Source organism: Barbatula barbatula (genome assembly GCF_947034865.1).
Source record: "Barbatula barbatula genome assembly, chromosome: 9".
NCBI lineage: Eukaryota > Metazoa > Chordata > Actinopteri > Cypriniformes > Nemacheilidae > Barbatula > Barbatula barbatula.
This window is the reverse complement of record NC_136772.1, coordinates 2,143,515-2,167,278: the sequence shown is the minus strand read 5'-3', so window position 1 is coordinate 2,167,278 and position 23,764 is coordinate 2,143,515. Positions and strand designations below refer to the sequence as shown.

The 23,764-nt window shown below is 39.0% G+C and overlaps 1 protein-coding gene across 1 annotated transcript in view; it reads right to left on the bottom strand.

Annotated features, from left to right (window-relative positions):
* The window catches only part of slc4a3 (solute carrier family 4 member 3), a gene marked incomplete at its 5' end in the record, with an annotated part of 29,506 nt that extends 10,331 nt beyond the window's left edge, over positions 1-19,175 (bottom strand). Inside the window, 6 exons of the mRNA XM_079464460.1 lie at positions 616-807; positions 7,951-8,168; positions 8,694-8,866; positions 9,387-9,634; positions 10,232-10,388; positions 19,122-19,175. Of these exons, the coding sequence (XP_079320586.1) occupies positions 616-807; positions 7,951-8,168; positions 8,694-8,866; positions 9,387-9,634; positions 10,232-10,388; positions 19,122-19,175 (1,042 nt within the window). The remainder of the gene's footprint in view (positions 1-615; positions 808-7,950; positions 8,169-8,693; positions 8,867-9,386; positions 9,635-10,231; positions 10,389-19,121) is intronic.
* Positions 19,176-23,764: the final 4,589 nt, after the last annotated feature.

Sequence of the window (23,764 nt, the reverse complement as noted above, 5' to 3'; positions counted from 1 at the left end):
GTTTTGAGGCGATTCAGATTATTTAGGAGCCGTTTAGGTGGTGTGTCTGGCCCTGTTAGCACTTATTAACATTATAAATGTTTACTGACTAAACAACTAAATTTTTGAACATGTGGAAAGTTGCTTTTTAATGAAATGTGTTTTTCTTTGATACTTTATTTAGAGTTATTGTAGTTTTCATTTTAGTTTTATTACCATTTTAAATTAGCTTTTGTTTTAGATTTTCTTTAATGTTTTATCAATTTTATAAATGCTATTGTCATTTGTTTCATTTATTTGTTTATTTTTATGTTGCTTTATAAGATGAATACATTTTAGTTTTAGTTTAATTTTAGTTTTTGTTTATTATTATAATTTTATTATAATTACTTTTGAGGCAACATTTTTCATTTCGTTTCATTTAGTTTTCCAACAATGTTTAGGTCAATGTGTTTTTTATGAACAGAAACGTTTCAAAGCATTAATTTTAGTAAACTAAGATTAGTAAACCTTAGAACGGGCCTTTATTTTTTCAGTTTACACCGTGTCTACACCGGATCTGACCGGCGCGATACGACACGACAAAAGACAATAGAAAAGTATTGAACACATTAAAAATGTTTATTATGTCCACACTGTCATGTCGCGTCATTCGTGTCTGGTGTAGACGCGGTGTGAATCTCACCTCATGGGTTTTTTTCTCCATCCTCTTTCTTCTCTTCAGACTGGACAGAGGTGGAGAACTGTTGCTCGTTCGGGGAACTTGACAACGTGCTGATTTCTTAACCAGGTGCCGTCTAACCCCAGGATTGTCCTCAAAACGGTGACCTTTATAAAATAAAAAAGTAAATGTGAAGTAGGCAACAAACACAACAGTTTGTTTTAAAATGGCAGCTCACACACACATTTATCAAAGATGAGATTTAATTTTGAACAGAGAAACAAAAATCTCAAGCCTCCCCAAAAAACAAAGGAATCAGTGGCAGTCTCAGCCGAGTGCAAATAAGAAGTGAAAAGACGGTCTTTGGATGGATAAACCTGAAAAAAAGCTATAATTTAATATTGTATCATTTCAACCCACGACTCAAAGTTTTTATTGAATTTGGGATAATTGAAGCGCAGTATTATGAGAAAGCCTCTTTCTCCTGCTGTTCTGAGTGCCAAGCAAAAGGCGTTGGAAGGGTTGAGGCCTTCCAGGACGGCCCAAGCCTCCGCTGGTTTGTTGTCCCAGTAGCCCCGGGATGTTCAGTAAACAAAGTTTGTTTTCTTTCCGTTCATGCCTCATGCATCCAACCCCCCTCAAAAAAATAACAAAGCGCTACATCATTCTAAAGTCCATTCGCTCCGTGAGCTGGGTCGATTCCCAGCGGTGAGGAGCTAACAATCTGGTGGCCGTGCCTTTTGGCTGTACTCTGGTTGTGCTTTTCATGGCAGGAGCGCAAATATCCTGAAGAAAAACACGACAGCCAAGTTTTCATCAAAACACCAGAGGGTCAAACCAACACGTGTGTTTAACTCATAAAAGAGCTGATCTCCAGTCAAACTATTCATCTGTCCTCCCCTATTATGTGTAATTTACCTATAAACCGCATGAAAACAACTCATACTGACAGAATAAACATTGTCTAAAATGTCTGGTACAGGTGACAAACACACCAAATACATTTTTTAAGATCTTGGAACATGTGGTTTACAAGATTTCTCTTTTTAATCATCTCAGGCATCCACATTTATTGTTCCAAAAACAAACATCCAGCTGAACTAACAAGGGGTCTGTGTAGAGCAAAGTAGGGCAGAGTTTTATCTTTAACAAACTAAAACCATTTTAAGTTGAAAGAAAATAAAATTTAGGTACAAATGTTATTTGAAAAACTGTGAAATGTTGCCTTTGCAATAAACTGAAAAAAAGTTTACGTGGAGGCACTAAAATGATTTACTGGAAACTATTTCAAATTAATATAAAATATTTGAAACCTCCAAAGCAATATAAAAAATAAACAAATAGCAAGGAAACAAACGCCTACATGAATTGCTAACAATAACTCCATGATAACTTCAACCGAACAAAGAAATTGATACAGATTTGAATCAAATTGAGGGACAGAATTAAATTGTTTGGGTGAACTGTCCCTATAAATTTCTATGAAACAAAACTTGGAGTCTGTATGTTAAGCAGTTTGAGCAGAATAAATGTCTGAAGTTTATAAAAGATGGCTAAAACTTTACAACAAACCCATGTGGGTTGGTGGGTGGGAGGGTGTAGGGTATATGAACGTTCAAAACCCATCACACAATTGTGGCATGTGACTGGAGGTCATGAAATGTTTCATATTAGTGAACCGCTCGCAGGACTTTGACATTAATTAGTTCATATGTGCATTGAGAATCAATAAAACAGCTCTGTTTGGAATTACCAGCAATCTATTTACAATGAGAGCGAGATCTATAAGGGATGAAGTCCCCATTTACAATGTCAGAAGCACAGTCATGTTCACGGACAAACCTATTGGATTTCATCAACAGACGCCTGCTGCAAAGTCCAGCTCTACAACTCAGAAACATATTTCAAAGCTCTTTGGCATTAAGTAACCTCAACCAAATCACAGACAATTTATAGAGAGAAACGACTGCAAAATTCCCTTTAAAATGATGTAAGTGTGAAGCAAACTGGAGGTCGCTGTGACATTTGCCTCAAACACCATCATCGGCAAATTTAAGGTGTGTTGGAAAACGTTACCGTCTATCTCGCGTCCAACTTTTTACAGTAAAAGCCCACTTACAATTGGGTTCGATTGGGGAGCCGAGGTGTGAGTGAATGGACTCCAGAAGGTCATAGTCATCAAAATCCAGCACAAACTCCTCAAAGTCCTCAAAACCATCCCAAGTGAAGCTCCCTGCAGGGTTCTGCTGATCCCCATGATGCCCATTTCCGGTCTCCACGCCGGGTCCTTCCCCCGGGCTGTCGTGTCGGTCTCTCTCCTTCCCCACGTCTGTCATCTCCGCATCTGATACCTCCGGATCATCCAGGATTTCACCCTCTTCCACGCCGCAATTTTGTACCTTCGCCCTTTAACGTTGCGGGACACCAGAAACCCTTCTTCTGGGTTTTAAGATGTCCACTTTTCCAGAATTATAGGATGAGCGGTAGCCTTGTCATAAATTGCCTTTGCAATCCAATACTGCTTTAAATAAAGCAACGAAGCAAAATATTTCATCCACAGATTGCTGTAAGATCCACCTAATGAGACATCTGAACGGATGACGGATAGATCACCGGCCAACTGCAGTGTTCCCTGCTGTTTGCTTGCGTACAAGCACAGAAAATGTTGATACAACTGAACTACTTTTTAGGTCTCGCACTAACCTATCGGCTGCCTCTCTGGATTCCATGACGTTGACGATTGATCCTGTGACTGCACGAGTGACGATGTCTCGTGGCAGCAAGGGTTTTTTGTGCACCCATCACTTGGAAAATCCGCAGGCCTGTTACATGAGCAGCACAGGTGAACCCTCCATCCAGAACGACAGCAATGCTGAGAAAGTCCTCAACATGGTGCCACGCATCACACGCCACAGTCTCCAGATGACTTATCTCCATGGAAACCACGGCTGCTCCTACCCGGTCTAGTCTGCAGCGGTTACCTGCCCGGTGCTGAGACGCCCACCAACCATGTGTTCAATCGCCTGTAATTCAGATTTTACATCCTCTAAAAGCTGCACAATTCTTGCTTAAATGGTTGAGATGTGACATTCTCATTTATGTTTGATTGACTTGTTTTTCTCCCAACATTCCTCAAGGAAAAATATACAAATGACTCATTTAATTTTGGGGAAATCTGTGTAATGTTGACTGATCTCATTGCTGTCCGGGAGAAACAGCAAAGAGCACATTTGTCTTGTCTTATTCCTATTGGGTCTCTTAAATACAACGGATAACTCTTAAAGGGATAGTTCACCCGAATATTAGAATGATCATTTACTCATCCTCATGTCATTTTAAACCTGTATGATTCACTTTCTTCTGCTGAACACGCAGGAAGATATTTTAAAGAATGTTGGAAACCGGACAACAATAGTACACATTGACTTGCAGGTGAATGGGTAGCACCATTGTTTGGCAACCAACATTCTTCATAAAATATTCTTGTGTGCTCTGCAAAAGAAAGTAAGTGATACATGTTTAAAATAACAAGAGGGTGAGTAAAAAGCGAATTTTCACTTTTGGGTTAAAAGAATCAATTGCACCAAAGAACATAAACAATAAATGCCTTTGAGTCGGACATATGTGCCGATATTCTTAAAAGGTGTCGCACGCATAGTATGCAACGACACAAGCGCATATCCAGCTAGTATGATGTAGGCTTTGAATTCAATGGGCTGTTCCAGTGTGTTGGCCTGGTTGTAATCGTCTGCAGCTCGACGGTCAATGCTTCCTCTCTTGTGAAAGCAGGAAGGGCTGCAGGCAGGTTTTTGTGAGGGATAATCAATTGGAACAGTGAAGTTAATTACAGCCAGAGGGGTCCCAGAACTGTGCCAGCCCCGCTGTACTCCACTAACATCCATTCATCTGGACGAGCGTCAACAATTAAAGGGATTGTTCACACAAAGAAATCATCATTTACTCCCCCAATGTCATTCCGAAACTGTATGTAACTCTTTCTTCTGTGGAACACAAAAGTAGATATTTTGATAAATGTCTCTGTGGTTTTATGTCCATCCGATGGAATTCCATGGGCACCAGTGTTGTTTGGTTACCACCGTTCTTCACAATATCTTCTTTTGTGTTCTGCAGAAGTAAGTATGTCATACAGTTTTGATATGACACGAGGGCGAGTGAATGATGAATTTTCATTTGTCATCAATATTGATTCTTTATTACACAATTTGTCAGAATCCTTGATTCCGTCGTGACATTTGCAGGTTTGTTATACCTCTTAAAAACATTCACACACGGTAAACCGGATACAGCAAATCATTTTGACAGTTTTTTTTTGACAACTTAAATATAAATATGTCTTTTGATAACGCATGGCATATATTTACAAATTATTAACAATTGTGACAATTGAATGTTGTTTCTTACATTAAAACAAAAATAAACGACTCATCGTCACGGAAGGTCTGCATTCCCTAAACATTAGCTAATAAAATATTTCAAATGTAGATTTTTTTCTCATGTGGCAAGTAGCCGTGTAATAAGCAGGATAATGTACAAGCAGCCGGCTGTTATCTTCAGTGTTGTACAAGACCCTTCACGTCGGGTCGGGATTATTCCTCCAATAACAAACGGCTGCCTGTGCATTATTCCTTACTGATCAACCAGCCCAAAGATAAACTACAGTACATAAATATTACAATTAGCTGTTTGCTTTCCTACATTCTTCAAAAAACTTATTTTGTGGTTAACAGAACAAAGAAACGTATACAGATTTGAAACAACTTGAGGGTGAGTAAATGGCGACAGAATTTTCATTTGTTGTGAACTGTTTCTTTAATGGCTAAAATCAACAGTACACAGATTTTAAAAGATGGTCAGCCTCAGTTAAGCTGCAAGGGTTTGACTGTTCCCATGGCTTAAAAACCGCTGCTCATAACCTCTGCAAGAACAGCTGGGAGGGCAAGCGGAGCATGGGAGACCCCTCAAACAGATCCCTTATGTCAGAGGAACATTTAAGTCAAGTCAAGTCAACTTTATTTATATAGCGCTTTTTAAAATTGTCATTGTTACAAAGCAGCTGTACAAGAACAAATATTGACTGTAAGCAAACATATAAGGTTATGCAAGTCAAAACAAAAAAGGTGAAGACAGAAGACAGACACACAGATTAAGACACACCCACACACACAAACGCGCACGCAGACAGACACACACACACACACACACACACACACGCAGACACACACAACTCCACTTCTAAGAAAACACAGACATGTGCTGTAGATCTGCTAATCTGCCGCACACTGAACGGGAATACTGGGAATTTTTGGACTGAATGAATAATGTTCATCTTTGAGGGGTGCACACCATAATTTGGCAACCCATTCTTTACTGAAGCTCCACAACATGCATATGGTATCAAATAAGGGACAAAATTCCAGTGAAAGGAGGTGCTTAAAGGAATAGTTCACCCAAAAATGTAAATAATGTCATCATTTTTCTCACCCTCGTGTCATTTCATACCAGTATAAATGACTTTGTTCTGATAAACACACAGAAAGATATTTGGAAGAATGTTAGACATTTTTATCATTGACTACCATAGCAGGAAAAACGTAATGGTAGTCAAAGGTGCCCCAAACTGTTCTTCAAAATATTTCATTTGTGTTCAACAGAACAAAATAAAGTAATACAAATGTTCCTGTTTTAGCATCTAATTCAATGAACTACAGGTGTGACACTATATTGTGAATGACATTTTCAATACAAAACATTTAGACAAGAATAGGAGAGATACAGCAATTATTTTTACTTTATGAAGTTTAATCCTATAGGTTAAGCTCTAACATGTGACCTGTATGAACCGGTCCTACAATAAACCAAACAATTAAACCATTTTTATTAAGAAAATCGAGAAGGTCATGACCTCTGAAGTATGACAATTCTTCAACAATCGTGTATCTTTAAACGCCATGTTAATTATTATGTCGAGCTAGCTTCCTAACATATTGTTAAGTCTACAAAGCAAATCTGTTGCTTTTGCCTGTCAGGAAAAAATGTTGGTTGCACCAAGTTGGTTCCCGTATTCATGAATCGTGCCGGAGACATACAGCAGTATTCTTGGGCTGTCATGCCCTATAATCATTGGAGATTACTTTATTAGGTACAGTCATTAATGTAAAAACAACAGGAAGCAACTTCAGTAACCCAAACCACATCTGAACATCTCTAAGGCTTGTTTACAACCGCTGGAAAAGGAGAAGAAAGTAGGCCATGTGGTGACCATGCCCAGCCAATGATCCCGCTGTTCTGCTATGCACCACAAACACATTTATGACTATGGACACGATTACCCAAGCGCCCCCAAACTTAGGGGAATGCCTGCCAACGTGAACTCTGTCCACAAAACGAACTTCTCAAGGGCCAGAGCCGTCATCCTCACTCCGCTCCTCTGGAGAAAGACTTTAATGAGAATTCGTAGAATTCTGGCTTTGGCTTGTCAAAAGCTATGAACCCCGGGCGTGCTACCCAGCTGTTGGTGTGACTCCAATCACACATAAAATTCAAGCATGCTTATCTAATTTTGTTCGAGTTACTGCGCTGATCTCAATTAAGATGGAATAACCGCAACAACATGAGAGCTGTCGAATTGAATCTTAAGTCATTATGCCTACAGAGACACTACAAACTGCTTGGATTTAACATAGCTGGAAACGGAGAGGCCCGGGAGAAAGGTTTTGTTAAAGCAACGGCTCGTCCAAACGTTACAAAGTCATTCTAGATTTATTTATTTATTGAAGTACTTTCTGTTTAATGAAGGTTAAAGTGATAGTTATCATTTACTGACCCTCATGTCATTTCAAACCCGTATGACTTTCTTTCTTCCGCAGAACACAAAAGAAGATATTTTGAAGAATGGCGTTAAGCGGAACCCATGCACATGTTTTGGTTTTGAGTCCATACAATAGAGGCCAATGGGTTCCGGTGCTGTTCGGACACCGACTTGACAATCGGTGTCCGACAAAGTCATAAAGGTTTGAAATGACAAGATGATCAGTGAATGATGACAGAATTTTAAAAGAAAAGATGAGGATGCGAGACACAAAAACGGGATATAGTTGTATATTCATTTGATAACATTGCATGAGACACAGCAAAGTCAAATATTTGTATTGATATTGCTTTTTTATTCAGACTAAAAAACAAGTTTTGAACATCCGAAATCGTATTTGCAAGTGTGTCCAGGTTTGAGGGAATTTTGGGGTGAACCATCCCTTTATCATCAAATCTGCTTCAGAATAAATTTCACTTACTCTTCATGTCATCCAGATCAGCGCTGGCCAACATCTGAGCCTCGGCCTCATCAGTAGGAACTTTCTGGTAGACGGCCGTCTCTATGGTGGTCATGCTGCCAATGCATATGCGTTCTCGCAGATCGTAGCTGGTCCTCTGGGCTCCGGCCGGCCGGTGGACGGGCTTCCGGCGAAACCAGCCTCGTGTTGTCATACAGGGAGGTTCTGGAGATGTAAACCTGTAAAGACAACTACAACTTCAATATAGTCTTAAAACGGGTAATGCCCAAGGGTTTGGCAGGGTCCACGACAACTCTTTAACGTGTGAGGTGGCATGATGAATAAAACGTTTATATCACTATTAAAGGTCCCATATACATTCACAGAAAGGTAAATATCAGTCCACTGATAGCTGCACAAAGCCGGTTAACCAGCAGAGGGCAATGAAGTACAACATTTCTAGATCCCTCCTTGCAAAGTCATCCGGCTTTTTCACATCATTGTATGCTCATGAAAATTGCATGATATTGTTGAAATTGAATGCACATTTATCCGCTGTGACCACCTGAGCAATGAGGATCAGCTGAGTGGTATAACACACAGTTTAACATGTTCAGAAAGATATGTGGGGTGAAATATACGGTATATTCTACAATATTTTGTACAATGAGCAAATCAGAAAATAGGATTGTTAAGCTTATATTTTGATAAGTCATACAAGTTTTTTATCAGATGCAAATCATTTCCTCTTAGGATTCGTATACCTGTTCGAAAGCTCTTTCTCTTCTCTCTCCGGTGGTTCGTGCGTTTCCTCCTGCTCCTCTATTCCGGCCGGGCTGGGTGGGGTCTCTTCACTGCTGAGGGGTCTCTCACTCTCCATATGAAAGCTGGTGAGAGGAAGGTCGGCTGCCAGATCTTCCTCACTTCCCAAACTGATCTGTGAGATCACAAATCACCACCTTATCCTCTCACAATAATCTCTCACACACATATCCTTCCAAAACCACAATGATCCCTACAAGGACCGGCCGATGTAGTTTAAATATTTCAGAGAGACATGCAGACCATCTTTCTGATCTAAACATCGTTGTAGCCAAGCACGATTTAATGTACAAGTGCTACAAATGGACGTTATTCAGATTGCTGCGGCATCACCTATAAGCGACTCGAGGATGAAGCCAAACAGGAAGAGATAGATGATAGTCCGTCTCGTGTCGAAGCCGAAGAACTTTGTGTCTGAGATATTTCGTTTATTTTCAGAAAATCGTGTTTAACAGGTTGACTGTAAAATAACGGCAAATATATATTTTTACGTCAAACATAAACATTTTTTATGATTCTACACCTACGACTCACGTCAGTGACACAACATGTGTGATAGATCATTCATAATATTCCCTGAACACTGCATATTGTAAACAAATCCATTTGTTACTCAGCCATTGACATGAAATCACCTGTGGCAGCTCTTCGGATGGCTCAGTGGGCGTGGCTGATTGGCACTGCCCCTCTGTCTCAGACTCCGCCTCCTCTTCATCGACCTCATGAATTGTGGGTGGGACGTCGGATGGAGGGATGGACGTCTTCTTTTTCTTCCTCTTTTTCTTTCGTCTGCGGTCCATGCTGAGCACCCTCTTGCGGAAACGCTGCGGGGGGAGGTGGGTGGACAGGGGGTGATGGGTGTGGTGGAACGTGTGCCTGTGATCTGTGTATAAGATGAGACAAAATTATTATTTTTTCAAACTGCTTGTGGAGATTTTTGTTTCTTGCACTGACGTTTAGCTCCCCAACCAGGCATTTACAAATATATCAGGGCATCGTTTTTTTATGAAAAACTGAAAACATTTCTGTTAAGCTGCTTTGAAAGAACGTGCATTGTGAAAAGCACCTTATAAACAAAACAATTGAATTATGTATGAAGGATTCTGAACAGTCAACACACCAGGAAAGTAAAGCCAGGGTGACCTATTAGATAAACAGCTTTTACTATTACAACATACATTTTCTAATTCACTTCCTGGTACACAAACACATATTTAGGATGTCTACCTGCTCTAAAATACCTGATTCAATTCATAAGTGCCACGAGAGCAGATTGTTTCTAAGGTGCCTTCCTCAGCATTGTGCATCTGATGGAAACTTCTCGTAGGCTAGAAAGGCAGTGGCATTTAAAACAAAAAACTTAAGATTTGTCTTCCATCTTTACCTAGACAATGTGGCATGAAGATTATAGGAATGAGGAATGATTTCAACAGATAGCATTATGTTCTATTGGTGGTGGGACATATCAGATCGGACTTACACTCAAAGTCTTTCTCATTGTAGCTGCGGCCCATTTTATCTGCGCCATTGATGGCCGACTCTGTAATGATGTCCCCAAACCTCTCCACAGACAAGGCCTTCTCCCATTCCTCATCATCTTGACCTGCCGGGGAGCTCCTCTCTTCCTCTGACGAAACCTGCAGAGATCATTTGGTGTCAGACTGCAGAACTACAGCTGCTAAAGTTCACAACAATTAAACCAAAACCTTGAGGCCAAATGATGCACTGTAAGGATTTTGAGCAGATGTGACCACACCTCCATTAGCACTCCTCACACTGCAAAAAACGACTCTCTTACTTAGGATTGTTGTCTTGTTTTCCATTACAAATGGTTGAAAAAAACCTTCTTATCAAGCTATCAAGTAATGACCTTAGGAAATAAGTCTTGTTTTTAGAAAATAAAATATGAAATTTCAATGAATTTGTGCTTGAAACAAATATCTGCCAATGGGGTAAGATAAATAATCTTGAATTCAGATACTAAGAAAAAGATCACCTTTCTTACCCCATTGGCAGATTCTTTCTTGTTCTTGTTTTGAAGCACGAATTCACTGACATTTCATATATTTTTTCTAAAAACAAGACTCATTTCCTTACGTCATTTCACTCATCAAGAAAATGCATCTTGATCCAAGAATTTTGAGCCATTTATACTTGAAAACAAGTAAAAAATACTAAGTAAGAAAGTCATTTTGTGCAGTGCGGCACTAAACTGCACTTCTGAATTGATGACCGCCCATGTCACGTATAATATAATATAAAAATGTAATATTTTTACTTATATATTGAATTTTTATAATATTACATTAATATATTGTGGGCAATTTGGAGACGTTTATTAGCACAGAAATGATGTTTGTAAAAACCAACCAGCAGATTTTGTCTGCCGTAACCAAATCATGTTCCAGGTCAGGGACAATGAAGAAGCCAATCAGAGGCATCCTGCGTTTGACTCCTGGTCCCCACAGCTTTGAAGACAGGCAGGGAGTAAAGGAGGGTGGAGGAAAGCGTGATGACAGGTTACAAGGCACCCGGATCAGTAAATGTCACCGTCTCTGAGAGCCTGACGCCATCCCATCAATAACCATAACTGCATTCACCAGCACTGCTGTCGTGTCAAACAAACACCTGACGCTGAATAACTCGTGTAGCATTAATGCCAATATTATAATTTGAGGCATAATTATATTGCGTCATGACATATCATGATACGGAAATAGACCCAAGGCATTTTTTATCTCAATCCTATTAAACACATCCTACACATTACGTTCTTTTTTTTGTGCTTAAATAATATTTTTCAAATTGTGAAAAGAGAAGTTGACAACATTCCTGGTGATGCTGTAAAGGAGGCCGTTTCTAAACTGTTGGTGGGTGAATCTCACAAAACATGAAATTGTTTTCCATTGACATCTTATGCACCCTCTCCTCCAAATTTCTTGCAACCATCTCGCAGAAAAAAAACATTCAAATGAATGTAATGCTAAAAAGTGAAAAGTAAGTAAGAATCTAAGTACTATTGATAATAGTGGACATTTGTAAGAATAACTACTTTTTTACTACATAAATTTAGCAATTTAAAGTATAGAAATCATGTTTTAATAAAAGCTCACCTGCACGTATTGCGTTACACATTCCACACTTTAAAAAATCCCAAAATATTTCTTGTTTTTATGTAAAGGTTATTTTGTAGTCTTTCATTTTCTGGTCGTGGGGTGAAATGCAACCTGGACGTGTTTTGATTCACCCTTTCAAGTGAGCACAAACAGTGCAACAATATCTCTCTCTCTCTCTCTCTCCATTCCCTCCTGTATTGTCCAATTCTCCCGTGTAATTGGTCGATCTTAATTACCATAATGTAACAACAAACGAACAAAACAAACAAACAATGCTGAGCTTTTTACAATATTACTTTTTGCACAGCGTGTCCCACCATTTCTGCGCTCACAATGAGGTCGAGGGACCCGAACGTCATAGGCTGTGCAGTCAGAAGCATCTCTTTTTGTGTAAATGTTAATGGCTTGAGCGACACACAACGTGGTTCAAATGAAGGATACGCATCCAAGCTCTCTTCATTTCAACTGTGGGGTGAATGAATGATAATGGGAATTCAGTGAGGGCTGATAAATGGGTTTGCTGTTAGCAAGTGTTCTGGGTAAACGGTGTCACAGGTGGACGGTGCAGATTTTTCACATCTCTCAGATGTGACCGGGACTGACATGAACATTTCAGTAGACCATACCAATACCAGTATAATCCCACGACTCTCAGCTTGTCCTGATATCAAACAGCACCTGTTGAGAAGTGCATTTGATGTATTCTATATATTTCATATTTACCTGTTTTTATGAATGTTTAATTTGAATGTGCTTTGCAAAATTTTGAAAAGCGGGATAACATTTACTCCAATAGAAATACATTTTAAGTTTAACTGAACTGATGCTAGTTAACTAGTTATGTTATGGGTTAAAGATTTTTATATTAAGTATTTACAATTCAATATTTAATTTAACTATATATCAGAATGAACTGCCCATATTTCGTAAACACATTTTCCAACTTTTCCAAGTTTATCCAGCTGTGGAAATAATTAAGAGACCATTTCAAAATTATTTATTCTGGATTTAATATTATGTGGTTGGATAAAGTTTCATTCAGTGAACTATTGACAATATGTCTGCCAAATATCAAATCAAATATGACTTATTTTTGCATTTATATATGCTGAAAATCTAAACTGGAAGAACAGGTGAAAATAACAGAAAGGATACTATGTTTTTATTCAAATACTGCTAAGAAAACAAGTTCATAACCCTTTAAGCAACACGACAGTTGTATTTAGGAAAAGTACAAACATTATATATGATATATAATAACCTTGATTTGTATTGACCACAATACATCTAGAAATGATAAAATGCTCTGGAAAGGTCTCTTCATTTTCTAATATGTTTGAATATTTATAAATGTAGCTTATGGTTTTCTTAAGCTCGGTTGGTAAAGCGTTGTCTTAACAGTACAGACGTCGTGGGTTTGATTCCCAGGGAACACACATACAAAAACAAAAATGCATAGCTAGCATATGGATGTTGTGTCGCTTTGGATAAAAGCCTCTGCCAGATGCATAGATGTAAGAAATTATACATTTTGTCCAGTCCTGTCAGCTGTCTCGCGCACACACTTTATTAGACTGTGTCACACAACCGCCCAAGCAAAATCCTGATGTCTGTTTCAGAATTCCCTACAAATCCATGTGGATTCTTGAAGGCATTCCTGGCTTCAGAATATAGCAGAAATAGCCCCCTATACCCTCATTCACTATTCCCTACATTCAGTCCACTTGAAGAGCGAATAAAAACGAGTGAGTGAATTCGAACACACAGTGCACTGGAAGCCCTACGGGCGCCATCTTCTCGGAAATTCATTCAGCTCTGATTACAATGCATCACGGGATTGTCCATTTTGAATTCAAACACCACTAAAAAAGGACGTCCCCTCAAATAGTGCACTATATTAGGGTAAGGGGGATATTTCTAACACAAGTCAAGTCACCAAGATTGATGGGTCTGTAAAACTCTCCTAATGACCAATATTTCAATCTAAACTTGATATTTAAATGTAACAATACAATATTTACATAATTTTATAATAGTTTTCCAGCTGCTGCCACAATACAAATCAAACACACTCCTTCATCTCTCTTGCGTCAACAAAAAACATTCTGTCATGAGTCCTGAAAACAGCTCATTGTGCGCTAAAACAACAATAGCATTCAATAACCTTCCTGTGAGTCCATTGTGCCTGTAGATTTCTCTATTCCTATTCTGATAACCAATAGAAAGAGAGTCGATTTGTGATGTATGGCAAGTCTGTATAATCTGACGGTTATGAGACATCAACCCTAGACTAGAGATGAACACAGATACTGTGCTATTCAATTGTATTCCTGTCTACAGAGAATCTTGGAGTTTGGCTCCTAACCCTGTGTTCCACAGAAGAAAAGGAGTCATATACAGGTTATGAACAACATGGGGTGAATGTAGGGGTTTCTGATTTTTTAATGGACTGTTTATAAATACTGTGTCATGATTCTGCCGCATCATGTCATGTTTCACTTGGTCTAGTGGCAGGATCATGACAGAACCTCGTGTTTAATGTGGAGAGAGGCGACTATTGTTTATTTGGCTTGCCATATGCTCTCTCCGGTCTCGTCTCTATTCCCATCCTCTCGTTTCCTCGCTTTTGATTCATGCCCTACACCTGTTCCCCTCTTGGTTTGGTCCCTTATTTAATGCCTAATTGTGTCTTCTGTCTTGTGCTGGTTCGTTGTGGTTGTGTGGTGAGTTCATGTGTCTAGTCTAGTCTAGTTTAGTTTAGTCTAGTGTATTTGTATGCTTGTAATGAGTTTATTTTTAGTCTTGTTTAAGTGTAGTTAGTCTTAGTATTGTATCCATCCTTGATTTGTTATGTTACCCCCTCGTGGGTGTTTGTGTTGTATTATTATTAAAGTCTTCTGTTAACCCCTTACCCGCTGTCTGCACCTGGGTCCTCTGTCCATGTCTCATCCCCATGATCATGACATGCTGTATGCGTTTAGGTAAAATGATCATTTTTGTTTCATTCTGTGAACAACTACGAATATTCCTCCCAAATTTGAAATAAAAATGTTGCTTTTATTTGCATAAAATGAAAACTGGAGAAACACATTACCACCAGATCTTTACAACACAACCAGACATGACTCATCTCAAATATCAAATATTCAGAAGGATTACATATGTTTATAATTTAATTTGATTATGTGCATCTTACAAAATTTCCCAGTTTGCACCAGTCCATTAAAGCATGCACTTCTATTTTCCCGTTGTGTTAACACAACAAATAACACTTTATAATTCTTCATGTGCCGCATAATTGTGGTTCATCTTTCTCCGTACAGTGAAGCATGAGGCGTACCTTTTAGACAAAAGAACAATGTGCCCCCCCACCTGAGCAGTTGGCATTAGCAGGAGGGGGGGTCGATGGCTTTAGGGGGTTGTTACCCCAGCTGTTTGCACATCTATGAGGTCATCGTTGCCATGACGACCATGGGCTCAGACCACTGAGAATAGAGAGAACTGTCTAGCCACTACCCTGTACAGTGTAAACACTGATAAAGCAACGTCTAGCAGCATCCTCAAGGGACCACTTACAGGCAACCTTCAGCTCATCTCTCATAGATCAGTTACAAACGCACCAAAGCTTGGGAAAATGTGCATCTGCAATAACTGTTGTCTGTCAAAAATGGAATATATTAAGTATGATTTTACTCCAATAAGAATCTGGCGGCCATATCTGATTTGTGAAAATATCTTGCTCTAAAGTCTTATCTTTATTGCTCAACTGTTAATATTGCATAGCTCGTACGATTTTATGTAGTTGTTTTTCTTTTAAGATGTTTCTTCTAAAACCTTTTGTTCCCCCAGCGATCATATTTCATGTCATTCCAAGTCACAGGGACCCCATTTTTCTGCTTTATGTTCTTTACATCCTTTGAAACCTGAAAGCATCTGTTTAAATATACATCTGAAATAAATATCTGTCATCCATCACATTCAGGTTTGTTTGTTTTTCTACCACTAAATGGTTTGTAAGGGTATTTTGTAAGGTTATTGGTCAGAGAATTTGGCACAAAAATGCTCTCCTGCAATGCAAAGTCTTAAAATTCTAATTTACACTTAATTTCGAGAAACATTACTCCTTTTGAACTACTGCAATGTATTGCAATTTACGGTACATACAAATGAAACAATTATTACCTCATTTTAAATACCTTACTGCTATAATCTGGTGTAATTCTAAGTAACACAGAAGAAAAGACCACAAGAACAGTTCAATTTAAAATGAAAATGTCTTCATTTACTTTGAAGAATATTTTGAAGAATGTAGGAAATCAAACCGTTCTGGGGCACTTTTGACTACCATTGTCATTTTTCCTACTATGGTAGTCAATGGTGGACAAGACCTGTTTGGTAACAAGCATTCATCCAAATATCTTACAGATTTGGAACAACTCGAGGATGAGTAAATGTTTTGAGGTGAACTGTCCCTTTAAGAACGTCTAAAGGGTCCGTTTGCATCACTCTTGAGATGTAAAATTCGTATCAATTCTACGTTTTTTTCTCAAAATCTCAAAATGTGTCCAAATTGACCCTGTTGACTTCGCAAAAATTCACATACGTACAATTTTCTTTCCACGTCAGAAAGTCATATGGCCCAGGTCAGAACTAAAAGAGCACCATGATCTGATTTGTGTTGTTTACATTATTGTCTATAAAACAGACGTGTGTGACATCAGATTTGCGTGGTGCCTGCTGCCACCGGATTTTGTATAAAGTATAAATATCATATGGTCAAATATTTGTGTGTTGGAATCTGTGTGCAGTTCTCTGATTCAGCGAGCCATCACTTCCTAATTTTTCTGTTTTTTCTTGATTTCATTTTCTATTGATTTCTGTCAATTCAGGTGGAAGGCGCTGCTTGAGAGGAGAGATGTAAAACTGCATCTCATTCTTCTTTTAAAAGTCTCGAATGCAACGGTAATATGATGTCTGCTGTGCCCTATATAGTATTATCGCAAAACATTTCGTTCTGCCGATACAAAAAGTGCTGAAATGTGATCTGATGGTCTCTACAGTCCAGATGCGACTGGCCAAATGGCCATCGGCACAGGCCCGCCGACACGAAGCAATTAATCTGATAACCGATGCCACGGTGAACAGATTGGAGCCTAAAACCATCCAAACACATTTACCAACAATATGTCCCATCATTTCAGGGAAACGGCATCTGTCAGTGAGGTTCTATACAGTGTTTGTCCCTGTTCCCTCTGATTCCTCTGAGATTCAAGCAACCCTTTGAAAGACTTCATCAATAAGAGAAGAGTCACAGTCCAATGTTCTGACAGCTTCACAGGACAGATGCTGAACACCAACCAATGATCACATCATCTCTGAAGGCCCTTGATGAACCGGCTCTTTCTAACAGCATCCCTGCATGTTTAACACCGCATCTGACAGGCGCATTATTAGTGATAGCTTGAGTTATACTGCAGGTGGTCCAGAGATCTTAAACGGATAGTTAAGCCAACATTTTTATTACTTTATAGCATTATCTTCCACTGTATGAACACAAAACCAATTGGTTTTTTTGGGCGAACAATCCCATCCTATTCTATACATTCCAATTTGCTCTGCTATTTAAATGCGGATATACTTCATAGCTACTGCATCATTTTTGGTGAACACTACAAGAATCCACTTGAAAACAACCAAACTCACGCTTCTGTCGGTCAAGAAAAAATAAATATTGATATACAGCATTTATAAAGAACTGGCCAACAGTTTAGGGTCTCTTTTTCATTTTTTATTAGTGATATTTTCCATATTTGAAAACGAAATTAAACTCACCAAATGTATGAATGAACACATATGTGACAATGGAGATTATATTGTGACAAATCCAAAATAAATCCAATTCTAGCTATAATTTTCTGTCAAGTCTCCATTTGACTACCATTTGGTGAAATGTTTTCTTGTCATTTTATCAGAAAGCCTCTTAAGGTCTCCGAGATGCTTTTAAACCCTTGTGAGGGAGTTATTCTTCGTTACTCAATTCATACATTTTAAAAGCGTTTTAATAATATTTTTGTTTCGTGATTAAATAATTTCATATGTTCGCATAGTTATATTTCTGTCTAAATTCGAACATTTAAGAAAATGCCTGTAGATCAGGAGAAACATTAAGGGACAGTTCACCCAAAAATGAAAATTCTGTCATAATTTACTTACCCAGAGGTTGTTGCAAACCTGAATAAATGTCTTTGTTCTACTAAACACTAAGGAAGATATTTGGAAGAATGTCAGTAACCCTACAGATCTCATCCCCCATGACTCCCATAGTATTTATTTTGCCTACTATGGCAAAAAAATAGCAGATGAGATCTGTTTGGTTACTGACATTCTACCAAATATATTTCTCTGTGTTCAGCAGAACAACGAAATGAATATAGGTTTGGAACAACCTGAGGATGAGTAAATGATGACAGAATTTTCATTTTTGTGTGAACTATCCCTTTAAGTGACCGTAAACTTTTGAAAATCTTTGAAAAAAAGAGCTCTGGTTTACCCATTTGAAAGTCCACTGTGATCAGGTTTCAGCCCGTCCAAGAAACACTTTCTATTTCTCACAATACACAGACACATAAATGCGAGCATACACAAAAACAGCCATTCAGATATACGCATGGCCTGGGAACCTTGCATCCTAAGTGTCAAATGAGACGAAGGTCAGAACCATAGTATTGTCCTCTGCGCCCAGCCATCACATGTAACCCAGCACCGGCACCTTCCCGCTTGGCGCTGCGCCACCTTCCCTTACCCAGCCGCAGCTCAGAAAACAACCACACCTGCCTTCAATGCCACATACTTACTTTATTTATGTAGCAATTCATCAAACAGACATTCTATTTACATCAATCAGCATGACATCAAAATCGATGTTAACCCTATAAAATATTGTGCATCAAAACACTTACAAATTTCATTTAACACTTTAATTTCTCATTTCATTCAAAATGGCGAATTTTGAAAGAGGGAGGTGTACAATATGGGTACAATATGGACAAACCCAACTAAATGAACCTTGAAAACATCTACATTTGACCCAGTAGGGCTTAATTGAAACTCAACGGATGGCTTGGTCCATATTTGACCCTACCATGTGTTGAAACGACCTGATACGGTAGGTGGCGACATCAATAAGCATCACTTACATACTGCAGTGACATAATCTAAAATTCACAAAGTATCTGGGGTGGTGGAATCTCTCACCTGATGCAGGTTGATTAACACATCTGTCTCGGGGGCATGGCCTCCTGTCGCCATGGGGACAGGGAGAGGCGCAGCAGCGGGAACACGGGGGGGGGTCTGGGATCAGCCCTTCTCTTTTACGGCTGGATTTCCAGTCAGCCTGCGGGGTGGCATAACCTGAAAGAACATGACACAGTCCATCAGAGAACCGCAAAAAAACAACAGGATACAAAAACTGGACGCATGGACCAATGGGTGCTGCTTTTACATTCCTTGACATACGTTTTAGCATGAACGCTTCTGATTTGTTTAAAATATTTGATTATTGGTATCTTATCTTGTTGTCAAAACTCAATGCTATTTGCTTGACACAAATAAAACTGTGTTGCTACCTGCTCAAGGCAGTAAACACGCTTTTACTTTTCTAGCAATCGTGGCTGCCCCCTTACAAAAAAACGTAACCTTGTTTTTACTGTCCTAGAAGTAAAGTAACGATGTTTTTTGGTGTATTAAAAGAAGAGTTTTACTACAAATATAATTAAACTATGGTTACTATACCGAGACCATGCTTAATTTGTACTTTACCATGGTTACCATAGTACTCGGCTTAAGTAGTGCATTTTTTGTAAGGGCTGCTTAGAACAACCCGTACGGCAAATAAGAAATGAACCATGGTTTTACTACAGTAGACACAGTTCAACCACGGTGTTTGTGTTGAAACAAATATGCCAAAATATATACAAAGTATAGCACAAACGTTAAACAATATGCCAAAAAAACACTGTTTCTATAAAGAATTAATTAGTACAATTAAGCAGTGACAGGGATTATGACACATGAAAAACACTAGAAAGGTCAAGCCCTGACAAAAAAATGAACCATGCTGAGCATCTGCTCCTGTTTGGGTAATTATCTCCAACCCAGAACCCCACACACACACAAACACACACGCCTCAGCCTTAGATGACACGCACCCAACTATGACACCGACCTTACAATTAATCTGTTTATACATTTCTCATTTGTGACTTTATACCTGTTCATCTGCTTCACAACATCAGCTCTACCCTACATCACCTAGACCAGGACTAAACCAACATAAACCAGAACGACATGTACGCCAGCCTAAGATTCTTTTTCCCAATGAAGTAGTCACTGAATGCATGGTGACTTTGAATTATCAGACATGCTTCAGACGCTGGTCTACAATTATTTTCTTTTAAATACATTGGCTATGTAAACATTGGTCGGGCAGCAGGTTCTCGTCCTAGCGTGGATATTTCATGATTTTCATGAACTTGTGGCTACACGTGCAGTATAAGCTTGTGCTACATCATCAGTATAAGGCGATCTTCTAACATCTCAAAGTTGAAATAGAAAAAGAGCAGGGATGGAGGGATGGAGGGACTGCATATGTGTGTTTGTCAGGATACAACTGTATGATAAACAGCTCTTACGTAAAACTGTCACTGATGATGATTCATGTCACTGCAGTCATAGAGGGTCACAGCAAACGTCCAAAAGAAGTGGAAAGAAATCGATGCCCTTGTTCCCCTGGTTTGCACAGATACAGTAGTGGTCAAAATGGATGTCCTGAAGGAACATTTGCTTGTAATAATCACAATATGAGGTGTGTGGTCTAAATGGAGAGAGCCAAACTTACTATAATTATTTCCAAAATTACACCTAAAAAAAGGCAAACTACAGCATTTCGTGGCTTTATTCTAATAGACAAAAATGCCTAGAAAGAAATGACATGTATAATTACAAATTTTCATAACTGCAGTGGATGATCAAGCCCTGAATCACAACTCTGCTGCCTTGGAAACAGTATCACTGAATTTACAGTATCCTCATCATTTCAACATCTATCAGGCAGAAATGAAATATACAGTTTAATCTTTCAATTGCTGAGCCAATATAAGCACCCAGAGACAAATGTTAATGCTCAAAGGTTGATCTTTGATGGTTCAGGAGACATTATGTAGCTCTCGGGTATATAATAGTTTAAGGTTCTACTGTGTTCCAAATGTTCTGAAACAAACAAATCTTAGGAGAAATAAAAGAGATCGGTTCTTTGCTCAAATACAGGAAGCTAAAACTATTGCATAGTTTGCGTACGTAATTATTATGCATGCAGCTCACGCTTCTCAAATCCAAGAACGCAACGAACGGACTTGTGTTGTGGCGGAGACCGGTCTTGCGATAGTCTCGGAAGATTGCACATTGGATGGACGCGCCGCAGTGACTTCTGGGAATTGGAGCAGGTTTGTACGCGCACAAGGCTGCGATCGATGAATCCTTGATATCAAGAACACATCCGGGTACTTTCATGCAATCTCTGTTCTTGTGGTCTTGAGAAGTGGAACCGGACGTCGGCGGTTATTGATGACGTGGAGCAAGAACTTGCTAAAAATACTTTATAGATTATCTGTGCTTTTAAAAAACTTTTAAATGAATTAAGAATCCAAGATAGTTTTTGTGACATTGAGACGTGTTCTTAAGGTGAAATGTGTGAGATTTCTGTAGTGTCTTCCTCAGAAGCAAAATCTGAGACTTCAGCACAAATATATCCAACTTCTCTCTCTGTTATCGCATTAATGTCTTGAAGGCACAACTGAGATAATAAACTCAAGATTGCGTGTTTGAACCGTACAGCAACTCTTTAAAGTGATAGTTCACCCAAAAATTTAAATTCTGTCATCACCCTCGTGTCATTTCAAACTTTTATGACTTTCTTCCTTCCGCAGAACACAGAAGAAGATATTTTTTTGGGGCGCTGGACCCCATTCGCTTCTATTGTATGGACGCAAGTGAATGGGGTCCAGTTAAATCTACAGTTTGTCAAAACCGCCGCTAGAGGGCGCAAGATCAAAACAACAACAATGGCGTAGCTTAATGACGCTGTGAAGGAGCGTGGAATGATGGGATCTGTCTTCAACTCCACTGCTGATGGCCTTCAATCAGATGGGAACGAGAAATCATGTTAGCGGAGGGAAAGTATTAAAGTTTTATAAATGTTTTATAAATAAGTGACAAAACAAGGTAGCTAGCGCTTCTGCATTCGTCGACGGTTTCTAAGTCACTAAAGGCGATAATAATGTATGACGCGATTGGCGATTTTTTTTTTTTTAAAAAGTAGTTGGAAAAGCTTGATCTAATATCGATCTAAATCGAAAATAATAAATTCCAAAGATACCCTGAAGAGTTTCTCACTTCTCAAAACTTACAGTCTGATGAGACTAACAGTTACGAGCATTTTTCCATATAAAGGACAGTTGAGGCAACCAGGAGCATGAGGGTAAGAGTTGGGGTGTGGGATCGGAACAGGACTCAGATCGGACTCGAACCCGGGTCCCCATGAGGAAACAGCTCACATATATATGTGTCTGGCACATTAACCACGGGAATACAGCTCGGACACAAACATCATTTTTGCAGCTGACCCTATCTGCTTCCCATCTCCCGCCAGCAGTCACTAAACACTTCCTTTAACCGAGCCATCAAAGAACCACAAATCATGTATGAGGTCCTTTGTTAACAGAGATAAGTGAAGGAAATGGACTCTTAGATTCAGCTCTTATAGTTATTGCAGAATCGCCAGATTCCATCTTACTTACACCATCGTGTAAAACATCATTTTGAATTTCGATTTGTATATATTTCCGCCCAAGATCCACGGATGTCAAGCAGTTTTTTTCTCTTTAATGAACTTGTACATCTCATGAGATGTTCTGAGCCCAGTTCAGCCTTTAACCAAAGCAGATTTAGTCAAACAGTGGACTACTTGCACGTAGTCTTCTGCGTTCTCCTCGATGGCATTACATTTGTACAATGTTACATTGAAACGTTTATACATTTAATATAAACGTGTTGTGTGTGTTTGTCAGGTCCCTGCTGTCTCACGCATGAAACGCTGCAGTATTTGAAGTCTGTAGTTAATTAATCCAAACAGTGCTGCTATGATTCCCTGTCATTTGCTTTCGGTGGTTAAACGAGGAGAGAAAGTGAAACGCTATCGTTCACCAGCCAATGCTTTCTCAGATCTTTTGAAGATGATGTACCTAGTGATGTTAAGATTATGTCACTGATAATGTATGTGTGGAAAATCTTATTTTTCAACGTTCAGGTTTCGCAGGGAGCAAAGTGAGCCTGCGATTTCAAGTCGGAAGTACGTCACAAGGCTACGTGCAAGTTGTCCATTGACTTCTTAGGATGCACAAATGCATATTGCGATCATTTTCTCATCCTCGGGTCATTGCAAACCTGTATGACATAAAAGAAGATATTTTGAAGAATGTTGATGACCAAACAACACTGACCCTCATTGACTTCCATTGTATGAACACAAACCACTGAGACGTTTCTCAAAAGATCTGTTCCTAGTAGGTAAACACATGCTTTGGATAAAAGCATGTAAATGCATAAGCTGACACAACATTTCGTGGCATGCGGTTAAGTGTGCACAAGTGTTTAAATCTGCATTCTGCTGTTTAAGGGTCCATCACTGTTAGTGAATAAACTCTGTAATGGATTTACAAATGACAACATGCTTCCTGTGCACCAGAGAGATTGTGGGGCACATTACAGTCCTCACTAAGCGTACATCAGGGGCAGATGTTTGTTTTTTTCTGAGGGAGCTGTAGGTAAATTATTAACGCTAA